Source organism: Littorina saxatilis, linkage group LG4, assembly GCF_037325665.1.
Source record: "Littorina saxatilis isolate snail1 linkage group LG4, US_GU_Lsax_2.0, whole genome shotgun sequence".
NCBI classification, from domain to species: Eukaryota; Metazoa; Mollusca; class Gastropoda; order Littorinimorpha; family Littorinidae; genus Littorina; species Littorina saxatilis.
The window spans coordinates 23590865-23613976 of record NC_090248.1 but is presented as its reverse complement, the minus strand read 5'-3'; the positions used below and the strand labels follow the sequence as shown (position 1 = coordinate 23613976).

Sequence of the window (23112 nt, the reverse complement as noted above, 5' to 3'; positions counted from 1 at the left end):
AAATGCTACCACCAACGTACATACACTCAAGTAGCAATGAAGACATTCAAGACACATGAATGAAGAAGAAAAAGAAGAAGAAGAAGAAGAAGAAACAACAAGTTGAAAACCAACAACATACAACCAGCATGCAAATTTGACCAAACGTTTTGATTCGCATTTTTATTTTAATAATCTCAAAAGCATGCCAACAGACATAAACACAAGAAACGCTTTGTACAAACAAGTTCACAAGGCACACTAACAAAAAACGACCCCTTTCACAGTGACACACACCACACATATGGCAAATGGACTAGAGATGTTCTTCTTCATCTTCTTCAGCGTTCCAGAAATTCTGGTGACGTGTGAGCTTGTTTGCCCATTTGGGTTCCCCACACTATACTCTGAGAGCATAGTCAGCTTCACTCCGCTTTCGTTGGGTAGGCATGCTGGGTATTTTCGTGTTTCCATAACCCACCGAACTCGGACATGGATAACAGGATCTTTTCCGTGCGCACTTGGTCTTGTGCTTGCGTGTACACACGCATGCAGGGCTGCACATAAGTTGACCTGGGAGATCGGAAAAATCTCCACTCTTAACCCAGCAGGCGGCAGCGACCGGGATTCGAACTCACGACCTCCCGATTAGGAGGCTGACGTCTTACCACTGCGCCACTTTGCACGCCGACTAGAGACGTAAATGTACATGCTTGATCTTCAAGTCATTCATACTTTATTGTCCCATTGCTGGGCAATAGACAAATTCTGCAAATAACTCTGTCATGATTGTATGGGTTTTGAAAGAGTGAATACCCTTGCTTTTGCTCTGACAAATATTGACTTGTGCTTCCTGTACACATGTTTAAGACATACCCACTTGCAAATGACTGGCCTGTTATGTCATGTGGGAAAGTTTCCCCACTTAAAATTATTTCCCATGTGACATTGCAGGCCATATCTATGAACACAAAACCTTACTATGCAAGTTTTCAAGCATATCTCATATAGTTCTCTACCACCATACATACACACCTAAATGTTTCCTTGACATCCAAGTACAGGTCTGTTGGTCCTAAAAGTTTTGAATCGAGGAAAGCCTCACTGCGCATGTGGCCCAAAGTTTAACCTTCAGTTTCTGAAGTCTCAAGTTAGATCCTCTTTCAACAGAGTTCCTTTTGTGAATGAAGTCACACCAATCTATAATCTCCAGAGCACAAACATCCGTTTTCACAAAAATAGACCACACTAGACATGCAGACACAGGAAATTTTCACCAAATCAGAGGCTGTCCCACAATGCCATTCTGCCTCCCATCAAGGACTGTTTCTTGAAGAACTCCTGACTTTCACACAAAGTCGTACAGGTACTTCAAGACATCAAAGCCGATTGTCCTGGAAATCAAAATGACAGAAATGTAATAAATGAATACTAAAAACCTTTCTCAAGGAAGACAAAGACCTGTTTGCCTCAGTTTTCACTTTTTTCATTCTAATAAACTTAATGTTTATATTTTAATATTTCATTGTAACAATTTTAATTATGCTTCTTATTTTAGTTTTTGTTTTGTCTATGCTCCCAAAACTAATCTTTCTTGCTTTTTGGCTCACGTAAGTGTAGCCTATGCGATGCTAACTTTTGTCTGTTTGTGCGTGCATGCGTGATTGCGTGCGTGCGTGCGTATGAATGTATGTATGTATGTATGTATGTCTGTGGTAGAAACTTTAACATTTGACTGAACACCGAAATACTAATTTTACCTGGTTATTATTCAAGCAACAGCTTCAAAGTATTGAAGCAATGATCAACATTTTGTCGGCACATATGTAGTTAAAGTGTGTATCCAAAGAAAACGGGTGGTGGAAGGTTTTGGGGGGTAAAAACAGGTGACTGGTTTGTGTCGTGTGTGGTATGTAGACCAGGTCAGGGGTCAAGGTTAGGTCAGATCGCGTGAAGGATTGTGGTATAGATACAGTTATCACAGAGCTGCAGTTCGCCGATTCGGAGAAGACGATTTCACATTGTTCGGTTTCGTAGCTCCAGAAAAATAGATAAGGAAGATACCAAAGGAGATTTCCTACAGGTTAATCTGCACAGCGTGTTTCCAGTGTCTGCGCGAGGAAGCGCTATCGAAAGCGCAGTGTCGATATGTCCATCTGGCAGTCGTGTCCCCGTAAGTAGGCTACAGACAGACAGATCTAGATCTAGTGTCTCGCACTCTTGCACCGTATCACCTATGCTTACTGTGTGTGTGTATGTGTGACGGAGTGATTGAGTTTGTGTTACTGTTTGTCGATTTCTTACGTGAGCCTTGAAGGCTTCGCCTCTTGTTAATTCTTGATTTGGGAAATCTATCTGTTTGGAATTTGTTTTAGTTCATTTATTTTTTTAATTAAATACTATCAATGTTAGATGGAAAATGTAATATATGTAAGCATGAACTTAATGAAACTTGCATGAAGCTTGTTTTATTTAGACATCCTGTCTTATCATGTACAGTCTTGAATGGAGCATTCAAATGTCCGAAAAAATTATTAATACACTGCTAGTCTTGAATAACAAAAACATAAATGTCAACAAAACTGTCAATTCTGAATTTTCTCTTTATTGTTCAACCAGATATTCTGTAATTGAAGCCGCCTCCAACATTATATTCTGTAAAAGGTTAACAGCCATCTTGGTGACACAGTGCAGGCATGAAAAACGTGGACATGCTAGAAATATGTGATACCAGGCCCAAGCTGCTCAAGACCTCATTGTGTAAAATTTCTTCCGTTACACGGATGATTTTGACGTGCCGTGAGATGGCGGAAACTATAATTTCTGGCTTCAGATTCAACAGTAAAGCCAGCGAGAGCGTGGACGATCTCTCTTTCACAGTATCTCTGGTTAACTTCAAAATGACACGGAAAAATTCCGACACTCACCTAGCCACGGAGCGGACAAAATCCAGAGAGATAAGACACTTGTACCGGGGCATCTCAATCTGACTGTCACTGCACGTCTGTCCCAGTAGGTGCAGGCTCACCAGGCTGCTGATCTGAAAATAAAACCAATGGTCCAGTTAGTGTGGAACCCCCTTTGTCAGCTCTCACCCCCCGCCCCCCCCTTTTTTTTTTAGACCCTGCTGTCTCCGATTTTCTGTTCACAATCTCTGTAAATTCATCCTTATTTCAAAACTCCCCCTTTTTAACATCTGGGTTTTTTTCTGCAGATTTGTTGATGTCTGCAAAAGGGGGTGCCTCTGTAATTCAGTTTCTTACACTTGCAAATTTAAAAAAAAAGGCTGAAAAAAGTAATCTTCACTGGTACTCTGAATTTTAAATGGACAAAACTCATTGCGCAAAGTTAATCAAAATTTAACACAGTGTCTTTTTTTACATGTACTCAGAAGAGATTCGCTAAACTTATCACTAATTCACACACACAAAATCATTGCTGGATCTGGATCAAACCTAAGCAAAATCATAACCCGTACCTTACTTCTTTTCATTTGCAACTTACTCTGCATCAGAGGCAACCTAAATTTCAAGGAAAGGTTACTCAGCTGAAATAAGAACTAAACACAAAATATGAACAGATTTCCAGCCTCTCCGCTTTAATGATTTTGCTAATTGTTTTAAGTTTGTAACAAAACAGAATAAGATGAAACTACAGGCCAAGCAAAGTTCAAAAATAAAATAAGATTATAAAATTCAAGTCCTGCACCTCAACATGTAAAGCGACATTTTGACTGTCTGGTCTTATCTTTTCATTTTTGTACAAAATGGACACTTACTTGAGAGAAGATAATAGCAGATGGAGCTATTTTCTCTTCAACGATGGAGTAGAAGATTGCCAGTAGACGATCCAAAGGGAAATGTTTTGGACCTAGGAGATGGTTGGAAGCCTGCAAACAATGTAATTGCAATGGTTAGATTTCGTATTTGATGAGAGTTCGTCCCCACGTTCGGCGAGAGATTTATTTCTCAGAGTCAACTTTGTGTGCAGACTCTCCTTGGTGTCCGAACACCCCGTGTGTACACGCAAGCACAAGACCAAGTGCGCACGAAAAAGATCCTGTAATCCATGTCAGAGTTCGGTGGGTTATAGAAACACGAAAATACCCAGCATGCTTTCTCCGAAAACGGCGTATGGCTGCCTAAATGGCGGGGTAAAAAACAGTCATACACGTAAAATTCCACTCGTGCACAAAAAACCCACGAGTGTACGTGGGAGTTTCAGCCCACGAACGCAGAAGAAGAAGAAGAGAAGTATTTGATGAGACAGCAGGAATTTTTTTCTGTGTGCCTTTTAATGGTTATATTTTCTATTCAGTCGCTTCTATATGTGTGCGTGCATGTGTCTACGTGTTTGTGCGTGTGCATAAATACAATGCATTTTTTTCATTTCCCGATAGTAGCCGTAAATCATAGACTTTTAGTCTTTACTAAAAACACCAAAACGACATCTGCCTTGCATGCATGCATACTACTAATTCTAAACAATATTTTTGACTTTAGCTTTTGTTTCTTTAAACTTGCACATATTTCAACACTGACAAAGTGAAGGCCCTCCCTGTCAACACAGAATATCTGTAAAATTTATTTCGAATGTTAACAATTTACCAGAGTTATCACACGCCTGAACTGATAACCACAGAACTTACTCTTTCGTGTTTCTTGGTCCGCTTTGAACGCTTGCTTAATTTGGGAGCTTTCTGAAAGGAAAACAATGTGAACTACCCATGAACATCAACAAACAGCACAGATGATATAAACAAGCAAAAAATATTAATTCAAACTGGCTTTTATATCTTCAACGCATCTGCAAACTTGATAACATTTGATGAATTGAACCGTAAACATCACACATTCCTTTAGGGGGCGGGGATGTAGCTCAGTCGGTAGCGCGCTGGATTTGTATCCAGTTGGCCGCTGTCAGCGTGAGTTCGTCCCCACGTTCGGCAAGAGATTTATTTCTCAGAGTCAACTTTGTGTGCAGACTCTCCTCGGTGTCCGAACACCCCCCGTGTGTACACGCAAGCACAAGACCAAGTGCGCACGAAAAAGATCCTGTAATCCATGTCAGAGTTCGGTGGGTTATAGAAACACGAACATACCCAGCATGCTTCCTCCGAAAACGGCGTATGGCTGCCTAAATGGCGGGGTAAAAAACGGTCATACACGTAAAATTCCACTCGTGCAAAAAACACGAGTGTACGTGGGAGTTTCAGCCCACGAACGCAGAAGAAGAAGAAGACACATTCCTTTAACACTGAAACTAAGACATATATGTAAGTCTACTAACTGAATTTAGAGCATGAAAAAAAAAATTGCATGAAAGATTACAGTTCTCAACGGAAACAATGAAAATAAAGCAGAATTTAAATAAAGAAAATACTGAATCAAATTATGAAACAAACCCCGAATTCAATTAACAGAATCAGTTGTCTCAAGCGACTGATTGAAATGCTACTGTTCCAAGACAGGACCGTCTCCAGATCTAAGTTATAAGAATCACGTATCTTGCAGAAAACACCACACAACAAACCTTACAGAAGAACCTTTTATCAGACACAACAGGGTTGTAGGAGGCGAGGTAGGCCGCCACAAGAAGGTACTTTGAGTAGTATGGTAACTCCACCTGGTTCCTGGAAACTGGCACTGAAAAACAGACAACGTAACAGACATGGGATTCTGAAATATCCATTTGAAAAGAAATTACTCAAAGTGAGTCCAGTGTGGTTTACTGACCTACCTTTTACTTAAGCGCTGATTTTGACAAACAAAGACAATCCAGCTGGGACTTTAAAGTCTAATAAATGGTGCACATTTACGTAAAAACGTATGTCTGAACACAAACGCTTGAGCTTTGAATTGAAAACAGTGGAACCTCCCTTTTAAGACCCCCATACACAGACACATGAGCAAAAGAAAAAAATAGATACTGGAGTCCCTGATCACATACAAGTTTTCTGCCTGTAAGGCAAGGGAGACATAGAGAGTGAGAAGATACAGTGGAACCCCCCTTTAAAGACCTCCACAAACCTGAGAAAATCTGGTCTTAAAAAGGGGGGGGGGGGGGGGGGGAATCTAAAAATGGAGGTAAATTCACTGACAGTGCAAACAAAAAAGGTGAAAAGCAAAGTCTTAAAAAGAAGGATGTCTTAAATTGCGGGGGTCTTAAAAGGGTGGGGGGGGGGGGGGGGGGGGGGATTCCACTGTACAGCCTGAAAGAAAAACAGGAAAAAAATAAAAGAGAAACATTTTCACACAGGCAAGAAAAATAATTTGCTCACATGTGGCCATCGTTGTTACACCATCTTCAGCATCTGCACTTTCCCTCTGCACCTGTTCCCACTGAGCACTGGAGGTGAGAGAGAGGAAACAGAACACATGATGTTAAATCACAGGAAGGGACTAATCAATAAAGAAATGAAGTATGAGCAAAATAACGAACAATCAAACCACGGTTACAAAATAATTAACAGTGTACATGTACCACTAACATACATTTCTCAAACTGACATAAGAAAGTACCTCTGCACTGTACTGAAAAGCTGCTGCATTCAAAAACCTACAAAAAACAACAACAAAACACACAAACAAAAACAACACACAAACACGAAAACTGATATAAGAAAGTACCATTGCGCGGTACTGAAAAGCTGCTGCATTCAAAAACCTACCCACCACAAGGCTGATTCCTTAGCGCGGTGTGGTGGTTTGAGTGCCTCGATGACCCGGAGATCGAGCTATTCCAGCGGGAGTGTAAACTCCTGGTAGGGCCACCCAAGCTGGACAGGTCAAAGGGTAGAGGTCAGACTAATTCAGCCACCTCTCCCCGAGGCTAATGGGGTATGAGAAGGATCACTCAGACAAAAAACCAAGGACGGGGGACGTTCTGCAGCCATGGACGGCAAGTCTCCTACGACAAGGAAAAGTCGGAGAAGAAACCACTGCTGAAGACGGATGCGCTGGGCCAAAGTGCGCGTAACGACAGTGCAACGCATTTCACTCCCATGATGGACAACGACGATTCAACACGTGATGGTGCTCTGCCTGTGGAGTCCCCCCGGGCTGGTGGAGTGCTGGGCCCTATGCCTCAAAGGGGCCCAACCCAAGCTACCGGAGGTCACCATGTCCCGCCGCGAGGAGCCAGGCTACGGAGGCGGAGGGTAAATGTTAAAATGCTACAGGCCAAAGAAGAACAACAAGCGCGCAGGAGACTCCTTGACCGCTGAACATTCTTCAATGGAATGCGGAAGGAGTGTACAACAAAAAGCTTCCTCTCACTGAAAGACTGTATGCTGACAATATGCCTGTATCCAAAAAACGCACCTGAATCCGAACCACCGGTTCACCATCAGAGGATACCAAACCTGCAGACAGGACAGAGAAGGAAGACACAAAGGAGGAGTGCTGATGCTCATCAAGAACAGTATACCAGCACAAGAAATCAAAGTGGACACAAATCAGCAAGCTGAAGTCCAAGGAGTCAAAATCACAGTGGACAGCGCTGTCATTACCATCTATAACCTGTACTGCCCCCCAGACAAAGAACTTTCCTTGCAGTATCTGGAAAATCTACCATCCGAGAACTGTTTGGTTGTTGGCGATTTCAACAGCCACTCAACTTGTTGGGGCTACGAGGAGACGGACAGAAGAGGAGAGGAAGTGGAGGACTGGCAGATCGACGCTCAAATGATACTGCTGAACGATCCAGAAGACCCACCCACCTTCTTCTCACGCAGGTGGCTGTCGACTTCCACCCCAGACCTTGCCTTCGCAACTGATGACCTCTCCAAGAAAACCACAAGAGGGATACTGAGCCAGTTAGGAGGCAGCGACCACCGGCCAGTGAAGCTGGCCATCAACTTGCAGTACAGGCCACAGAACAGTACAACCTTTCCAAGATGGAACTACAAGAAGGCAGACTGGAACATATTTGCGAGCCTCACAGACCTCTACACCAGGGGCCTGAAGACAGACGACCTGAACATCAACCGGGTCACCAGGAACTTCAACCAGGCCATCCTGAAAGCAGCTTCAGAAACAATCCCACGAGGCGCACGCAAGAACTACAGGTCCTACTGGACGGAAGAGCTTCAGGAGCTTGAGGATGAAGTCAGCAGTATCAGAGAAGAAGTGGAGGAGAACCCCTCTGTTGACAACAACATCACCCTAAAAGCAGCCACTGCCAAGTACAGGAGAGCCTACCTCCAAGCAGCAAGATCAAGCTGGAGGGAGAAGACGGAGAAGCTGAACCTAGAAAGGGACGGCAACAAGCTGTGGAAGCTGACGAAAGCCATGAACGGCGAAGACACAAGAGCAGCGACAATCACCATCTCGCAGGGCCAAGAGTTGCTGACAGGAAGAAAGGCTGCCAACCTTTTCATTGACAACTACGAGAAAGTCAGCAACATCACTGTACCAGAAGAAAGAAGAGCAGAGATACAGGAGGAGAGAAGAACCTCCAATGAGCATCAGCCAGGGGAACACATGAACAAGCCGTTCAACCATCAGGAGCTGGCAGATGCCATGAAAGCCTTGCATGAAAGAAAGTCGCCAGGGCCAGACAAGATCACCAACGAAATGCTTCTACATTTAGGCACAAGGGCAAAAACACAGCTACTGAAGCTCTACAACAACAGCTGGAAGACTGGCCATGTCCCGCAAGTCTGGCGAGAAGCTGATATGGTCCCGATCCACAAGAAGGGCAAAGACCGAGCGAAGGTGGACTCATACAGACCCATCAGCCTCACTAGCTGCGTGGGCAAACTCATGGAACCAGGCTCACTTGGCATCTGGAGAAGAAGAACACCTTTTCTCCAGAACAGGCTGGCTTCAGGCAACATCGCTCGACCGAGGACCAGGTGACATACATCGCCCAGAAGATCGAAGATGGCTACCAGGACAAGAAACACACCCTGACGATCTGGATTGACATGGAGAAGGCCTTCGACAAGGTCTGGAAGGAAGGGCTGAAGCTGAAGCTCCAGAAGAGTGGCGTGGCCGGATGTATGTTCCAGTGGATTTGCCAGTACTTGAACAACAGGAAAGCAAAAGTCCATGTGAGCGGGCAGTACAGCCGGAAAAAGACGCTGAAAGACGGAGTCCCACATGGTGGAGTCCTCAGCCCCACCTTGTTCCTAGTCTTCATCAACGACATCGTCAAGGACCTCTCTCGAAATGTCCATGGAGCCATCTACGCGGACGATCTTGCACTCTGGTGCTCAGAAGAGCACATCACAACAGCAAACTACAGGATGCAAGAGGCGCTGAAAGTGCTTGAGGACTGGACAAAGAAGTGGCTCGTCAACATCAACACCAGGAAGACCACTTACACGATCTTTAGTCTGTCCCCGAAAGAACTGAAGGCCAACCTCAAGCTCTGCGGACAGACGCTGCAGGCTGACAACACCCCTACGTACCTTGGCGTAACCTTTGACAGGCGACTCACCTGGAAACAGCAGACAGAGAAAGTCGAAGCCAGAGCCAAGCTAAGGTTAGCACTAATGAAAAAGCTAACTGGCACAACGTGGGGCGCAGATGCAGCAATCCTCAAGAAGATGTACGTGGGCAGCGTCAGACCAGTACTTGAGTACGGAGTGACAGCATGGGGCACAGCAACCAAGTCAAAGTTTGACAGAGTCAGCAAGGTGCAGAACCAGGCGGCCAGAATCATCACTGGCGCCATGCGGTCAACCCCTATCCAAGAGCTGGAAAACATCATGGGCCTTGAGCCCATGGAAGACAGAAGGGACACCAAACTCCTCACCCAGGCAGCTAAATTCAAACGACTGCCAACTCACCCCATGAAAGACAGACTGTGCCAACCAACAAAAGGAAGACTGAAGAGAGGAAGCTTCATCCACCAGACGAGGGTGTTGGAAAGGAGACACCAAGATATCCTGGACCAGCAACCCAAAGATATCCCCCAATACCTCGAAAACCCAAGCTGGAGTGATGAAGGAAGACCCCAGATATGCTGCAGTATTCCTGGCGTTGGCAAGAAAGACTCCCAGAGCTGTGCTGAACTGAAGTCTCTCACCATTGAACACATCCACAACTCCTACCCCCAACGCCAATGGACTCATGTATACACTGACGGATCTGCCGACCAGGCTGTCAGAAATGGTGGTGCCGGAATCTACATAAAGTACCCAGGAGGTCGAGAAGAAGAACACATCTCCCTCGCTACCGGCCTCTACTCCACCAACTTCAAGGCTGAAGCAGTAGCGCTCCAGACAGGTGCAGCCCACATTGAGCACAGTCCACTCTCCTCCAACAACGTTGTGTTCTTCAGCGACGCAAAGTCAGTCCTGCAGGCCTTAGACACTGCCAGAGACAAAGAACTGAATGACCTGTCATCCGCCTTGACCTCCCTGTGCAGAGCCCACACAGTCGTGCTGCAATGGGTCCCCTCTCACTGCAACATACTAGGCAACGAAGCCGCAGATACTCTGGCAAAATAGGGGAATACGAAGGACCAGAATGACAGATCAACCACCTTCAAAGAAGCCAAGACCATCATCAAGGCCAAGCAACACAAAAAGTGGTTGCAGCAGCACCCACACTACAACAAAAACGACGCCTTTCACCTGCTCACAAGGTCTGAGCAGGTCCTCATATTCAGGCTGCGGACAGGCCACAACCGAATGAACCACCACCTTTTCACCAAGTTCAGAATTGGCAAGTCAGACCAGTGCCCTTGTCAAACAGGCAGCATGACAACGGAACACCTGATGCAGACCTGCCCACTACACGATGGCCTCAGGAGCCAGATCTGGGCTGAGGCGACCATGGTGCAAGGGAAGCTCTATGGCAGTCTGGACGACCTACAGAGCACGGCAACATTTGCGCGGAGAACCGGCGTTTCCATCTGAGTGATCGACAAGAAGAAGAAGAAAAACCTACAAAAAACAACAACAAAACACACAAACAAAAACAACACACAAACACGAAAACTGACACAGAGAAGAGCCGCAAGTGAGTAAACCTCATGACAGCTTACCTGGACACTTCCCTCAAGTAAACAGTCTGCAGGGCTTTCTTCAAGTGAGGTTCAATATTTCGCCAAAGCTTGCGCGAGTCATTCTCTGTTGCTGTAAAATGACAAAAGCAGTTCCTAAGAATTAAACAGAATCTGAAATCTGCACAAGTGTGTACAATGCAAAGCATGGTAGAAACAAGTTGCTAAAGAGTATAATGCAACTGCAGTTGAACCCCCCCTTTTTAAGACACCCCCCCCCCCCTCCCCCCTCATTCAGGACTCCCTGCCTTTCAAACCTGTCTTTTTCTCAGACCTTGTGTTCATAACCTCTGTAAATGTACCCCCATTTTAAGACTCCCTCCTTGTTAAGACCTGACTTTCTCAGATTTTTGGAGGTCTTAAAAGGGGGGGTTCCAAAGTACACCAAGGAAATAAAGACAAATTGGAAAGGGTGGCCGAGTGGTAAGTGCACTTGCCTCGGAAGCGAGAGGTTGCGAGTTCTACCCTGGGTCGGGGCGTAAGCAGTTTTCTTCCCCTTTTCCTAGCCCAGGTGGTGGGTTCAAGTGCTAGTCTTTCGGATGAGACGATAAATCGAGGTCCCTTCGTGTACACTACATTGGGGTGTGCACGTTAAAGATCCCACGATTGACAAAAGGGTCTTTCCTGGCAAAATTGTATAGGCATAGATCAAAATTGTCCACCAAATACCCGTGTGACTTGGAATAATAGGCCGTGAAAAGTAAATATTCGCCGTAATGGCTTGAGATTTACTGGCCGATGTGAATGCGTGATATATTGTGTAAAAAATTCCATCTCACACAGCAGAAATTAATATGTAAAGCGCTTAGAGAACGTCAAGCGCTATATAAATCTCCCATATAAATAAACAAATTCAAAATTCAATATCGCAAAAGTCACAGTTGGACATTCTTTGAGCCGCTCTTTGAATTTTCCACTGTCTTTCTAAATGCAGTGATTTCATTTCATTTGTCCATCACAACTGTACTGCCTAACAGTGAGGCTGTGTGCAAAATATCTCCTTGGTGAGGATGTACCTATAAATCCAAATTCCGTTATGATCCTCTGTGCACTGACATTTTGTTTGTATATTAAAGGCACAGTAAGCCTCCCGTAAACCATCACAGATACTGTCGTTTTACACACAGTACAAACACCCTTCCATTTGAACGCTCACCAAACAGGAACATCCTAGGTGCCCTCCGTAAAGAGCGAGCAATTTTCAAAGAATTTATTTTTGCGTGGTTTATCTTACCCCTGAGCCATCGTGAACCCGTGTGATCAAGTTTCCCTTTTTCACAATGTAGTCGTCAGTTAGTAATTTGAATGCGACTCGCTGTGAGCTTATCTGCAATAGCACGTTATTAAATACCTCTGACTATGCACGAAACAAACGGCTGTGGTTCACAAGAACTCTATCGATGGCTTTTGACTGTTTAGAGGAACTGGCGATAGGTATAAACCGTCGTCTGCTACGAGAACCATGACCTTGTGTGACCCTGCTTCCGGGCTTTTTTTTCTTCAAACTTTCAAAACTTCGAATTGTACCGATCTTGTCTTGATAAAAAAAGAATTCTTTTATGATTTAAGAATGTTTGTGTAACAAGCTGTCAATTTATTATTTAGATTTTAAAAGTTAGGTCTAGCGCCAAAACGCACCACGGTCCGATTGTCACTGACACAATCCGCAAAATTAATTCTTTGAAAATTGCTCGCTCTTTACGGAGGGCACTGAGGATGTTCTCGTTTGGTGAGCGTTCAAATGGAAGGGTGTTTGTACTGTGTGTAAAAGCCTGACAGTATCTGTGATGGTTTACGGGAGGCTTACTGTGTCTTTAAAGTAAAGCGGCGAGGATGGGATCTATTCTAACAAATCTTTTTTAAAGTTATCTCAACAGCGACAAAAACTTTGTTTTAACCCCAACATCCACAAATAAATGAAAGTCAGAAGAAATCAACAAAAAAATAATTACCTTCTCCTTTCTCAATGGGTTCTATGTACTTGGGGAAGTTCAGCAGTGCCTAGAGAAAACAAACAAAATCAAGAAGTCTTAGAATTCAAATGCATGCATCCAAGAAAACCCATCATTGTATTAGCTCTAATTATTAAAACAGTAGGTTGAATATTAACACAGCCTCATCCTTTTGTTCATTTTAAAAATTTTATTTCCCATTTTGAAATTGAAAAAACAAAAATGGTATTTTATTGGAACATTTACAGCCCACTTCGTCAACATCCATGGGCCAAAGAATCTAGACACAGCCATCATCGAACGCTGAAGAAGAAGAAATTGGAACATTTAATTATTGACAAAACAAACAAACCGTTAGCAGTCTATTTGTTTTTAGATTTTTGGAAGTGAGTTAAAAGTGAAAATGACCGATATAGTCCTGGTAACTACAAAAAAGACAAACATTAATCTGTCATCATTGATAATAATGGAAGCAAATGACAGAAGCATTCACACCAACAGAAGTATAAAAACCACCCCTAATAAAAGAAAACAACAAAACCAAGTTTACACCAACAGAAGTATAAATACCACCCCCTAAAAAGTAAACAACAAAACAAATAACAAAATTTGTCACCAACCATGTGTCGAAGTTCCCGCAGGTCCCGACAGATTTGGTAAAAGACCGACATAAACAGACTGAGGTAGTTGCTGTACAGCGTTTCTGACTGACCCTCAGGACAATCCAAGGCCATGATCCTTCTAAGCTCTTCTGTAAAGACACCAATAAACATCAGTCAACACAGGAAGGTTGACAAGTGCAGAGAACAAGAAAAAAAAACCTGAAATTCAAGAAGAACCGGAAAAGCCATGGGTTACCAGGGATCGCGCTAGGATTTTTCAAATTGCGTACGGCTTACGCAATGTCGGCCAAAAAACGCGTAAAGCAGAACCGATTTTGCGTCACACTATAACACAGTTAAATTATGTCAAAAGCACGCATTTCCCTCACCTATTTCCGGCGCTCACATCGGCTCTGGAATTCGCGGCAAGCCCTGTCTACAACGTCCGCACTTTGGCTCACGGCCGGCCCCTCCATGGCGATACGCATGAGAGTGTCAACTTGCGCATCGCCGAGAGCCGATAGCACGTCACCTCATTTTGTTTGATCCAAAACAGACTTTAGATTTGAACTCGCGCGCTTGTGCTGTTTGATCCAGAACAGACTAGAGATTCTAAACTCTCGCACGTGTGCTATAGTCTGATTCAGTATTGGGATGTGCTGCTGAGCATGCCGTTTTGAATAGAAGTTGTTTTGCGTACGCGTTACGCATAAGCGCCGGGAAAATGCGTGGGCGGATTTTAAAACGCGTCAAATACGCAAAAAACATGCGTTAACGCGATCCCTGGATTACTGCCTACCTGGCAGTGAAAAAAAGTTCAAACACGTAAAAACCATGGGAGTTTCAGCCCATGAATGAAGAAGGAGGAAGAAGAATCCGGAAATGCTTTGGAATTTATATTCAAAACGGTGCCATCAGATTCAAATCTGAGCATGTGAAGTTTATTTTTACATTTTTTAATAAATCTACGAGTTTTTGAAAAAGTGTGCGCCTCAAATAAAATTATTTGAGATACAGTGGACCCCCCCCCCCCCCTTTTTTAAGACCACTCAATTTCACACCTCACCCTTTCAAGACCTTGCTTTCTTAGAATTGTTGTTCATAACCTCTACAAATGAACCCCCTGACTCCTTCCTCACCCCGGTGAGCGTATCTCGGCGCCGAGTCAAGCCTAAAGCCTACGAGGGGTATGAGAGCCAAAACATCCTCCAGAGACAGGCAACCAACAACAGCCGCTGTTTCAAAGCTCCTACCTCAAAGACTGATCAATACAGGAACTCGTTCTTTATAAAGACAGTGATCGAGTGGAACAATTTGAGCGAAGCCACCGTCACCTTGACCACGCCCAGCGCCTTCTCATCGGCGTTAGGGGGGCAGAAACCAGTGTGAGAGCCTCAGTAGTTTTTATCCAGTTTTTAACATTGTAACATAGCATTTTTTAACTGTGCTTGAAAAGCCTACATTCTAGGGCAAACGGACTAAAACCGCAAGTACAGCAGCAAGAAGACCAGCTGGAGTTGTACACTATATCCACCTTGTGTACAGTGAACTTTTAAGACTCTTTTAGATGCGCACACCCAAAAAAACCAAAAACGTCACGTTGATAGCCGTCGTCGGCTTCTGTGGCGCACCCGCCAACCACCAACCCAGGTGGGTTATCCAGATCCAGAACCCCCATTTTATGTCCATCTCCTTTTTAAGACCCGAATTTCTCTGAGTGTTGGAGGTCTCAAAAGGGGAGTCCCACTGTACCATTGAAAAAGAAAGCCTTGCCATCTACATATTTATTATAAATGTTGATGGGTGAATGATGATACATTGTAGACGGATGCATGTTATTGATTAAAAGTCCCACAATGATGTGCTTGGCAAATACAAAAAAAGAAAAGAAAAAAAAAAAAAAAAAAAAAAAGAAAGCCTCGGCGAACAAGGAAAAGAGTTCCACAAACCCTGACTGAAGTCTGGCAAGTACAGGGTGAAGGGTTCACAGAATCCAGTTCCACAGCGAAACTTTTCCCACAGGATCTCGCTCAGCAGCACCGTGCAGATGTTCAGACCCGTCTGCAGAAATCAAAGTGAACGACAATAAGGACAGACAAAAAAAGATTCACACATATAGCAGATTTCCCCTCTGACTCAATTTGAGACCTAAAACAACTGAGAAAATCAAGACTCAAAAAGTCTCCCGAAAGCGACGTATGGCTGCCTAAAATGGCGGGGTAAAAACGGTCATGCACGTAAATACCCATGTGTGCAAAAAACAGCAGTGCATGTGGGAGTCTCAGCCCATGGACGCAGACGAAGAAGATCTTAAAAAGGAAAGTGGTCTTAAAATGGAGGTAAATTTACAAAGTTGACGAGCAGAAAATCTGAAAAATCAAGGTCTTAAAACGTTGGACATCTTAAAAGGGGAGGTTCCACTGTATTCACATTTAATGGATGCATTAGTTGCAGCAGACAACACAATAAACTATGGAGGTAATAAAACTTATAAGTATTCTTTCATAAAAGCCTCACTTTTTGGATAGTAACCAGTCTTACTCTGGGCCTCAGCTCCGGAGGGCAGTGAGGCACATGCGTTGTTGGGGTTTACCGGAGGATGTAGCCTTGGAACTTATAGTTCCGTTTTTTCACGGTTTTTCGGCCAGATTTCCTTGAATCAGAAACCTGGTCAATCTCCTCTGGTGTTTAATTCCCTCCTCTCGGGAGGATTCTCGCTCCGGGCGATTTGGATTTTCTAACTGTCTGGTTAGAGTTTTAAAATCCTTTTTAATTTGCGCTCAGTCAATTGGAACTAAGAGCCAAAAGCTCATGTTCTTATCTCTTTACACTATAGGTGAAAGAGTCTTCTCTTAATTGACGCTCACAAGAGGTGTTGCTACTTTCTTAGGACAGTCCTAGGAAGGAGTGATAGCTTATAGAACACGGGGGGGGGGGGGGGGGTTCAGTCCTCCCTCTGTTCCTTTACAGGTGTTCAGTAGTCCAGAGCCTGGGCTTCTTCTCTCGCTGGTGGTGTTCTTTTCGCCTATGCGAAGTTTTGCCAACAGCTCTTTGGAGGTCTGATGACGTGTTCATTGAGTTTTTACCTCCTGGACATCTCCTGCTCTCAACTTGATGGGGCCATTTCCTTGCCCTCGTTAGTTTCTGCAGGACAGGTTCTCTCAGGGACATAAGTAAGTTCCCTCCGCCTTTAGGAGCATTCTGCATTTATGAGAATTGGGGTAAGAATATGTAATTTAATGGAAAATTTCAATAGTAAATTTTCATTTGATTAATATACTTACCCAATTCTCATAGTTAATACCCTCCCATCCATCCCCGCTACTTCATTTCCTATGGGTTTTTGAGAAGTCTCGAATGATTATTCCGGATGCCGGCGCTCACGTGGTGCGCGGTGGGTTATGGGTAACCAGGTGGGACAGGGCATAGCAACGGCTATGGTGTCTGTTTTTAGCTTGGTTACCACCCTTGCAAGGGCAGGTAATTTGAGTAGTTTTTCGGCATCTAGCATGTGAGATTGAAGTCACTGCATTTATGAGAATTGGGGTAAGAATATGTAATTTAATTACCAGTTCTTGTAGTCTGAGAAAAGTGGGAAGTATGTTAACATCCATGTCACGCAGTCTCTCGGCCCTGTCAAGCACCTGGAAAACAAAAATCAGTAATGCACAAATAATCATACATGCAGTTCGAACTTACACGCTGACAGGTTTTACATTCTCAGAATCAAATGTCACAAGATGATCAAATTAAAACTAAGAAGAAAAGTGGTCACCTAGAGGTTCTCCAAACAACCGCCATCCTGATATGATGGTCTACCATTAACAGAAATACATGTATACATACAGTAGACAAGCATGTCAATGAATATTCATGGTTAGACATTCAAAGGATATCATGCAAAATAAGATAATAACAGCATTGGGAAACACGTAAACTCGCAAAAATCCAACCTAGCTAGCCTAAATGTTTAGTTAAAATCTTTGTGAATCTAAAACAAAAATGGTTGGTTATTGGAACGTTTAATTTAGGACAAAACAAAACGTTACATTCACTGTATTTCAACCCATTGGTCTTTTAAATGGACAGACAGACAAACACAAATGATACAGCCATATAACTTATCTCAACATTTTCCAAGAGACTTGCTGGCAAGACGCTGGTGAGGCAATGATTAATGACGAAATGAATGACATAGAACGGATTAAATTAAAATCTCTCTGAGATATACAAAGCCACCCACGATATACACAGTCTCATCTTGAAGCTTGCGCTGTTCAACTTCAGACTTGAGAAGGCGTACAAAGTCATTCATGTTGTCGCATGTACTTGGTGCTGATGACTTGTCTCCCTTTTTTGCCAGTGGCAGATTGGTCAAGATGTGCTCGTAGAGGTAGCGAGAGCTGTAGCACTCAATGCAGTTGATGAAAACGCTGGGTAGCTGCACATAGAAATAGCAATACATTTCACAAAAATCATGAAACAAAATTGGAATATGAACATTACACAGAAAAATGAATGCATTCAATAAAGACATGAACTCTACAGGTGAGAGGCTTTCACTTGCACAATTAACTTTTTTTTACCTCTGCCTAAATTATTATGGTACAGTGAACTCCCCTTGTAAGACCTCTGGTGAAAAATCATGCCTTGAAAGAGAGAGAGTTTAACAAAATTGAGGTGAATTAACAGACATTTTCAATAAAAACTATGAAAAAGTCAGATCTTTGAAGGGAAATGGTTTTAAAAGAATGGTTTTAACTGTATAAGCTCTCAAAACGCTGGAACTTTCCAAGAAGTATAAGACACACATTGCTCTAAAAACGTAACATCTTATAAAGACAGTGAGTAAAAACTCATGATTTACAGTTACAATCTCCTTCTTCATAGTTTCACAACACAGAAAAAGTCTCAACTCTTGTAGCACTAGCATTAGTAAGGCTGACGTACATAAGATTAAGAAAGAGAGTGTGTTCATTGCCTTTAACTTCAAGAGCAGAAAACTTACATTCAAAGTTTTCAGAAGAGTTTCAATGATATAGCTTTTTCCAGTGGCTGTATGACCATACATGAACACTGACGCTGGAGTCAGGTGGCCTCTCTGGAAAAAAATAAACTGAACTGTGACTTCATGCAGAAAATGTGAATGAGCAAACTTTACAAAGGCAAATCACTTCTAAATTTTGTTGAAAAAAACAAACAAACAAGTTTAAATTAGGGTTAGTAGAGACTGTGATCCTTTTTACCGAGTTTTAGATACACAGACTCCAAGTTCTGAGGTGAAATTCTTCTGGAGTTTCTTCTTCTTCTTCTTTGTTCATTGACTGAAGCTCCCACGTTCACTTATACTTGTGCACAAGTGTTTTTTTTATTTTTATGTATGACTGTTTTTATCTCGCCATTCAGGCAGCCAAACGCCACTTTCGAGGGAAGCATGCTAGGTATTTTCGTGTTTCTATAACCCACCAAACTCTGACATGGGTTACAGAATCTTTTTTATCCCCACTAGGTCTTGTGCTTGCGTGTGCACACAAAGGGGGATAAGGCACTAACAGGTCTGCACATAAGTTGACCTGGGAGATTGAAAAAATCTCCATCCTTAACCCACCAGGCGGCTGGGATTTGAAATCACGACCTTCCGATTATGAGGCCGATGTCTTATCCACTAGGCCACTGCGCCCGTCTTCTGGAGTTTCTATCCACACTTGGGTTTCAGGGAGCCCAGTGATGTTCCGAGGCATCGGTCATAGACCGATTTAGGTTGTAAAATGACCGATTGCAAACACCTCTGTCCCGTCAAATGTCCGATCCGATCGCGAAGTCAGCGGTCATTGTCCGATAGTATTACGTCTAGAGCGGCCACTGCAAGAAGAATCTCTACAAACTGAAGTATCAAACCCCGTTAAAACGAGTTCGAATCGGGGCCTACTTGAACTTCAATTTTCACTCTCGGTCGAACAATAACACAAGGGACGCAACTCTCGACCGAACAATATTACAAGAGCCACAACTCTCGCTACTTTTGACAGCGACACTTTACCTCCGCCGCCACATATCTGCAAAGATGCCGCCGAAGAAAAAGGTTTGCGTGGGAAAAGGGCAGACACTTTTGAGTGGCTTTGTTAAAAAAAAAAGAACACGGACAGTCAAGTTGCAGGGCCTTCGGCCCCGTCGGAGACTGAAGCCTCAGAAGGTGAGCCAATAGATCTACAACCTCAGGAAGAGACCCAGGAAGAGACGCAAGAAACGAAAGTAGGGGCGACCAGAAAGTTTGTGCAGAGCTGGTTTTCTATGTTCCCTTGGCTCAGCTACAGCAAAGAAAAAGAACTGATGTTCTGCACCATCTGTCAGGAGGATGGCGTTGCCTCAAACTCGTTCACCGTTGGTTGCAGCAACTTTCGCAAATCCCTTTTTGACATTGTTTGCAGATGGAAGTTAAAGAAGGATAGAAAGCTGTTCAAGCTCACTGAAAATGATCACGTGTGACATTCTGAAGTGTGTGAAAGATCACTTGTCACTTGTGACATTAATTCTGAAGCATAGTGTGTGTGTGTGTGTGTGTGTCAGTGTGTGTGTGTGTGTGTGTGTGTGTGTGTGTGTGTGTGTGTGTGTGTGTGTGTGTGTGTGTGTCAGTGTGTGTGAAAGATCACTTATGACATTCTGAAGCATGTGTCTGTGAGTGTGAAAGTAACCCTACTGAACACTGTTGCATTTAAAATATTAAAATAAATTTGGAACTGTTCAGTTTATTCATATATATTCTCAGTCATCTAAAAAGGTTAGGTGCCATGATTGGTTCGCTTGATCTGAATGTCCTATTGTTTTTTTGTAGTCAGGACATGATGTCCTATTAGTTTTTTGATTCAGGACATTTTGTCCTGTTGCCCTCCAGTCCTAGGAACATCACTGGAGCCTGTTGTTTTAATGACATTATCAACTATCAGAGATCAGTTCCTTAGTCAGCCTTCAACTTGATAAAAAGCCCAAATATCTGCATATCTTATGCATGCTAATTTCTATGGCTTCACTCATAATTATACATGTAGTTATACAAAAACTTACTTCACCAAAGAGTGACAGTAGTAGATCAAGTTGCGAGTTTCTGCACAGCACGTGTTGACGCAGTTCTCGGAGTAGCTCTGGATCATGACCCCAGCAGTACCTCTCTGTTGGGTCTGTACAGGAACCCATCCTTGCACTTGTGATCTGTTGATAAGAAATGTCCAGGTTTACTTATGATACAATCAGTGAGGGTTTCTTCCACATACAACAAGAAGAGCAAACGCTCGATCGAGTCACTTTCGCAGTTCTGAATATTATATGAGGCATCAGATGGACAGGAAGAAATTGCTATTCACAACACAATGCATACCTGAAGCATACCTGTGACCTTGAAAAAGGTCAAAGGTCACCAAAGCAGACGTCAAAGTGTAGAGGTCACTGGGAGTCACGTTCACATAAAATTTGAGCCCGGTCACTTTTATAGTTTCCGAGAAAAGCCCAACGTTAAGTTGTGTGTTGCCGAACAGAAAAGGCTAGTTATCTCCCTTGTTTTTCTGATAACGTTCGTAAAAGGCTACAGATGTAAATACTTTGATGTAAAGAATAATCCTACAAAGTTTCAATCACATCCGATGAACTTTGTCAAAGATATAAAATGTCTAATTTTTCCTTTGACGCTGACCTGTGACCTTGAAAAAGGTCAAAGGTCAACGAAACCATCGTTAAAGTGTAGAGGTCATGACTAAACAAAATATGAGCCCGATCGCTTTGATAGTTTCCGAGAAAAGTCCAACGTTAAGGTGGTGTCTACGGACGGCCGGCCGGCCGGCCGGCCGGCCGGACAGACTAACACTGACCGATTACATAGAGTCACATTTTCTCAAGTGACTCAAAAAGTACAGTCAAACCTGTCTACAATGACTACCGAAGGCTCTGAACCAGAACGTTTGTTATAGACAGGTGGTCACAATGGAAAGGTGAATTATTTTATTTTAAATCTTTGGGAATCGTTCAGGTGTTCATAATGGGCAGGTGGTTGTTATCAAAAGGTGGCTTACAGGGCATGTTTGACTGTATTAAACTTAACGCATACTGGTGATTTTTCCTAGCTCTATAGGTACAACGGATGACCTGTTTTTGAAATGTGTGTACAGCCGTTCTGTTCCTCCTGTTTGCTACCAAAGAATGAGTATTTCTGTTACTGAAAATTGAATAAATTGCACAACTTATTGTAAGTGCAGAGATAAACTGTACACAATTGTTCAGTGCATGTTTGCTTTTGTCTGGTAAAGAGATGAGTGCAACTCGGTATGATAAATTGTTGTTTTCTTCATTAATGCGGCAATGATGAACTGACAGATTTTGTCTTGATGATGCCTTTTTTTTAAATCCCTCACTCCTTGTTCATACAGTCATATCATCAAATTCAAAGCCATTAAACATCGTAATTAAAGGCGTGTATCAAATGTACTCAGAGTCAGACTCTCATGCTTTTGAGAGATGGCAAAATGAGCACTTGAATAGTTGAAATGGTCCACTGACAATGAACTCATTCTAAATTGTGTACCCTTTTTAGTTTTACAAACTTAGTAGCCCTTGTTTAAGTCTTTTGCACATTTCAATTTCAACTGCAACTGACTGGCTTTTTTTCTGCAGGGGTACATATTAACCACATAAGCGTATTTTAAATCAGACCTAACAGAGGCTTTATTCGTGTACAATTGATACATTTTTATATGAGAAAGTTCTTTTAATAACCCCTAGAATTGCATTTTCAATATTGCCTTTGAAAATGCTGTTTGTAATTGTATATGCTTGTCAAAGCAGAAGGATTAATCAAATATGACAGCAAGGTCCTTTTCTTGTTTACATCTTGCCAGTTCAAACTTTCCTCTGCCAACTTTTAACTGTCATCAGGTTACACTTACAGTACTTCTGACATGGGTTAATTTTACCTGAATGCACTTCTTTGCCTTTTGCAACATTATAAAGAGCAGTTGTCAGACCCCTTCTACAGCGTAGTCATAGTACACCAAATAACTTTACAATTTAACTTAAAGCAACAAGAGATGTGGCATGTGCAGGGACCAACCCACAGGCACAAGATTAAAAAAAAGTTGAGCTAACAAGAAATTTCCCTTGAAGCTCAAGTTCATGTTAAAACGAATGTCTTGAAAAGTTAGTGTTCTTAACTGAATTGATTCACGTAGTATCACACATTAATCAGACCCTTCTCTTTCGACGATTGAGCTACCAGTACCGCTTCATTATCCTAGAGCGGTTATGAGCGTCTACAACTTTTGCAAAGATTCCCTGCCACCGGAAATGAGCTTTGATGTGTAGCCTCTGCTAAAATATCGAGTCTGATAATCATTCCAGTCTTTCAGATGGTACGCCTAAACCAATCTTTGAATGTGTAAGGGTGTAACCTACGTTGAAACACACTAACAAGTAGCTGTTTTGATCCGTTACACACTCTTTACTTGCCAAGCCGCGTGTACTGTATTGCCTTTTCTTTTCCCGCCACTTCCGTTACTTCAACCAATCAGAACGATTAGTCG

General features: G+C 42.9%; 1 protein-coding gene across 4 annotated transcripts; it reads right to left on the bottom strand.

Moving 5' to 3' along the window:
- Window positions 1-536: 536 nt before the first annotated feature.
- On the bottom strand, window positions 537-23087 carry LOC138964274 (origin recognition complex subunit 5-like). 4 transcript variants are annotated; one of them, XM_070336184.1, is made up of 15 exons: window positions 23028-23087; window positions 20612-20755; window positions 18558-18650; window positions 17793-17990; window positions 17119-17193; window positions 15499-15610; window positions 13568-13698; window positions 12948-12996; window positions 10978-11068; window positions 6260-6327; window positions 5512-5624; window positions 4628-4678; window positions 3758-3868; window positions 2907-3019; window positions 537-1373 (listed from the first exon to the last, which is right to left on the bottom strand). In XM_070336184.1, the coding sequence occupies exons 2-15, from the start codon at window positions 20738-20740 to the stop codon at window positions 1328-1330; spliced, it is 1380 nt and encodes a 459-aa protein (XP_070192285.1). In that variant the 5' UTR covers window positions 20741-20755; window positions 23028-23087; the 3' UTR covers window positions 537-1327. The 4 variants fall into 4 exon arrangements, with proteins under 4 accessions (XP_070192285.1, XP_070192284.1, XP_070192283.1 ...); XM_070336183.1 differs by having other exon boundaries at window positions 23001-23075; XM_070336182.1 differs by having other exon boundaries at window positions 22985-23071.
- Between the last annotated feature and the right edge of the window lie 25 nt (window positions 23088-23112).

Excerpts from the sequence above, each read along its gene's own strand:
- LOC138964274 (XM_070336184.1), bottom strand. The coding sequence starts at position 20,740 with ATGGGTTCCTGTACAGACCCAACAGAGAGGTACTGCTGGGGTCATGAT. Across the intron at positions 15,611-17,118 it reads TTCTCAGACTACAAGAACTG|ACGGGTCTGAACATCTGCAC; the intron begins GTAATTAAATTA and ends TGATTTCTGCAG. Across the intron at positions 4,679-5,511 it reads ATAAAAGGTTCTTCTGTAAG|AAAGCTCCCAAATTAAGCAA; the intron begins GTTTGTTGTGTG and ends TTTTCCTTTCAG.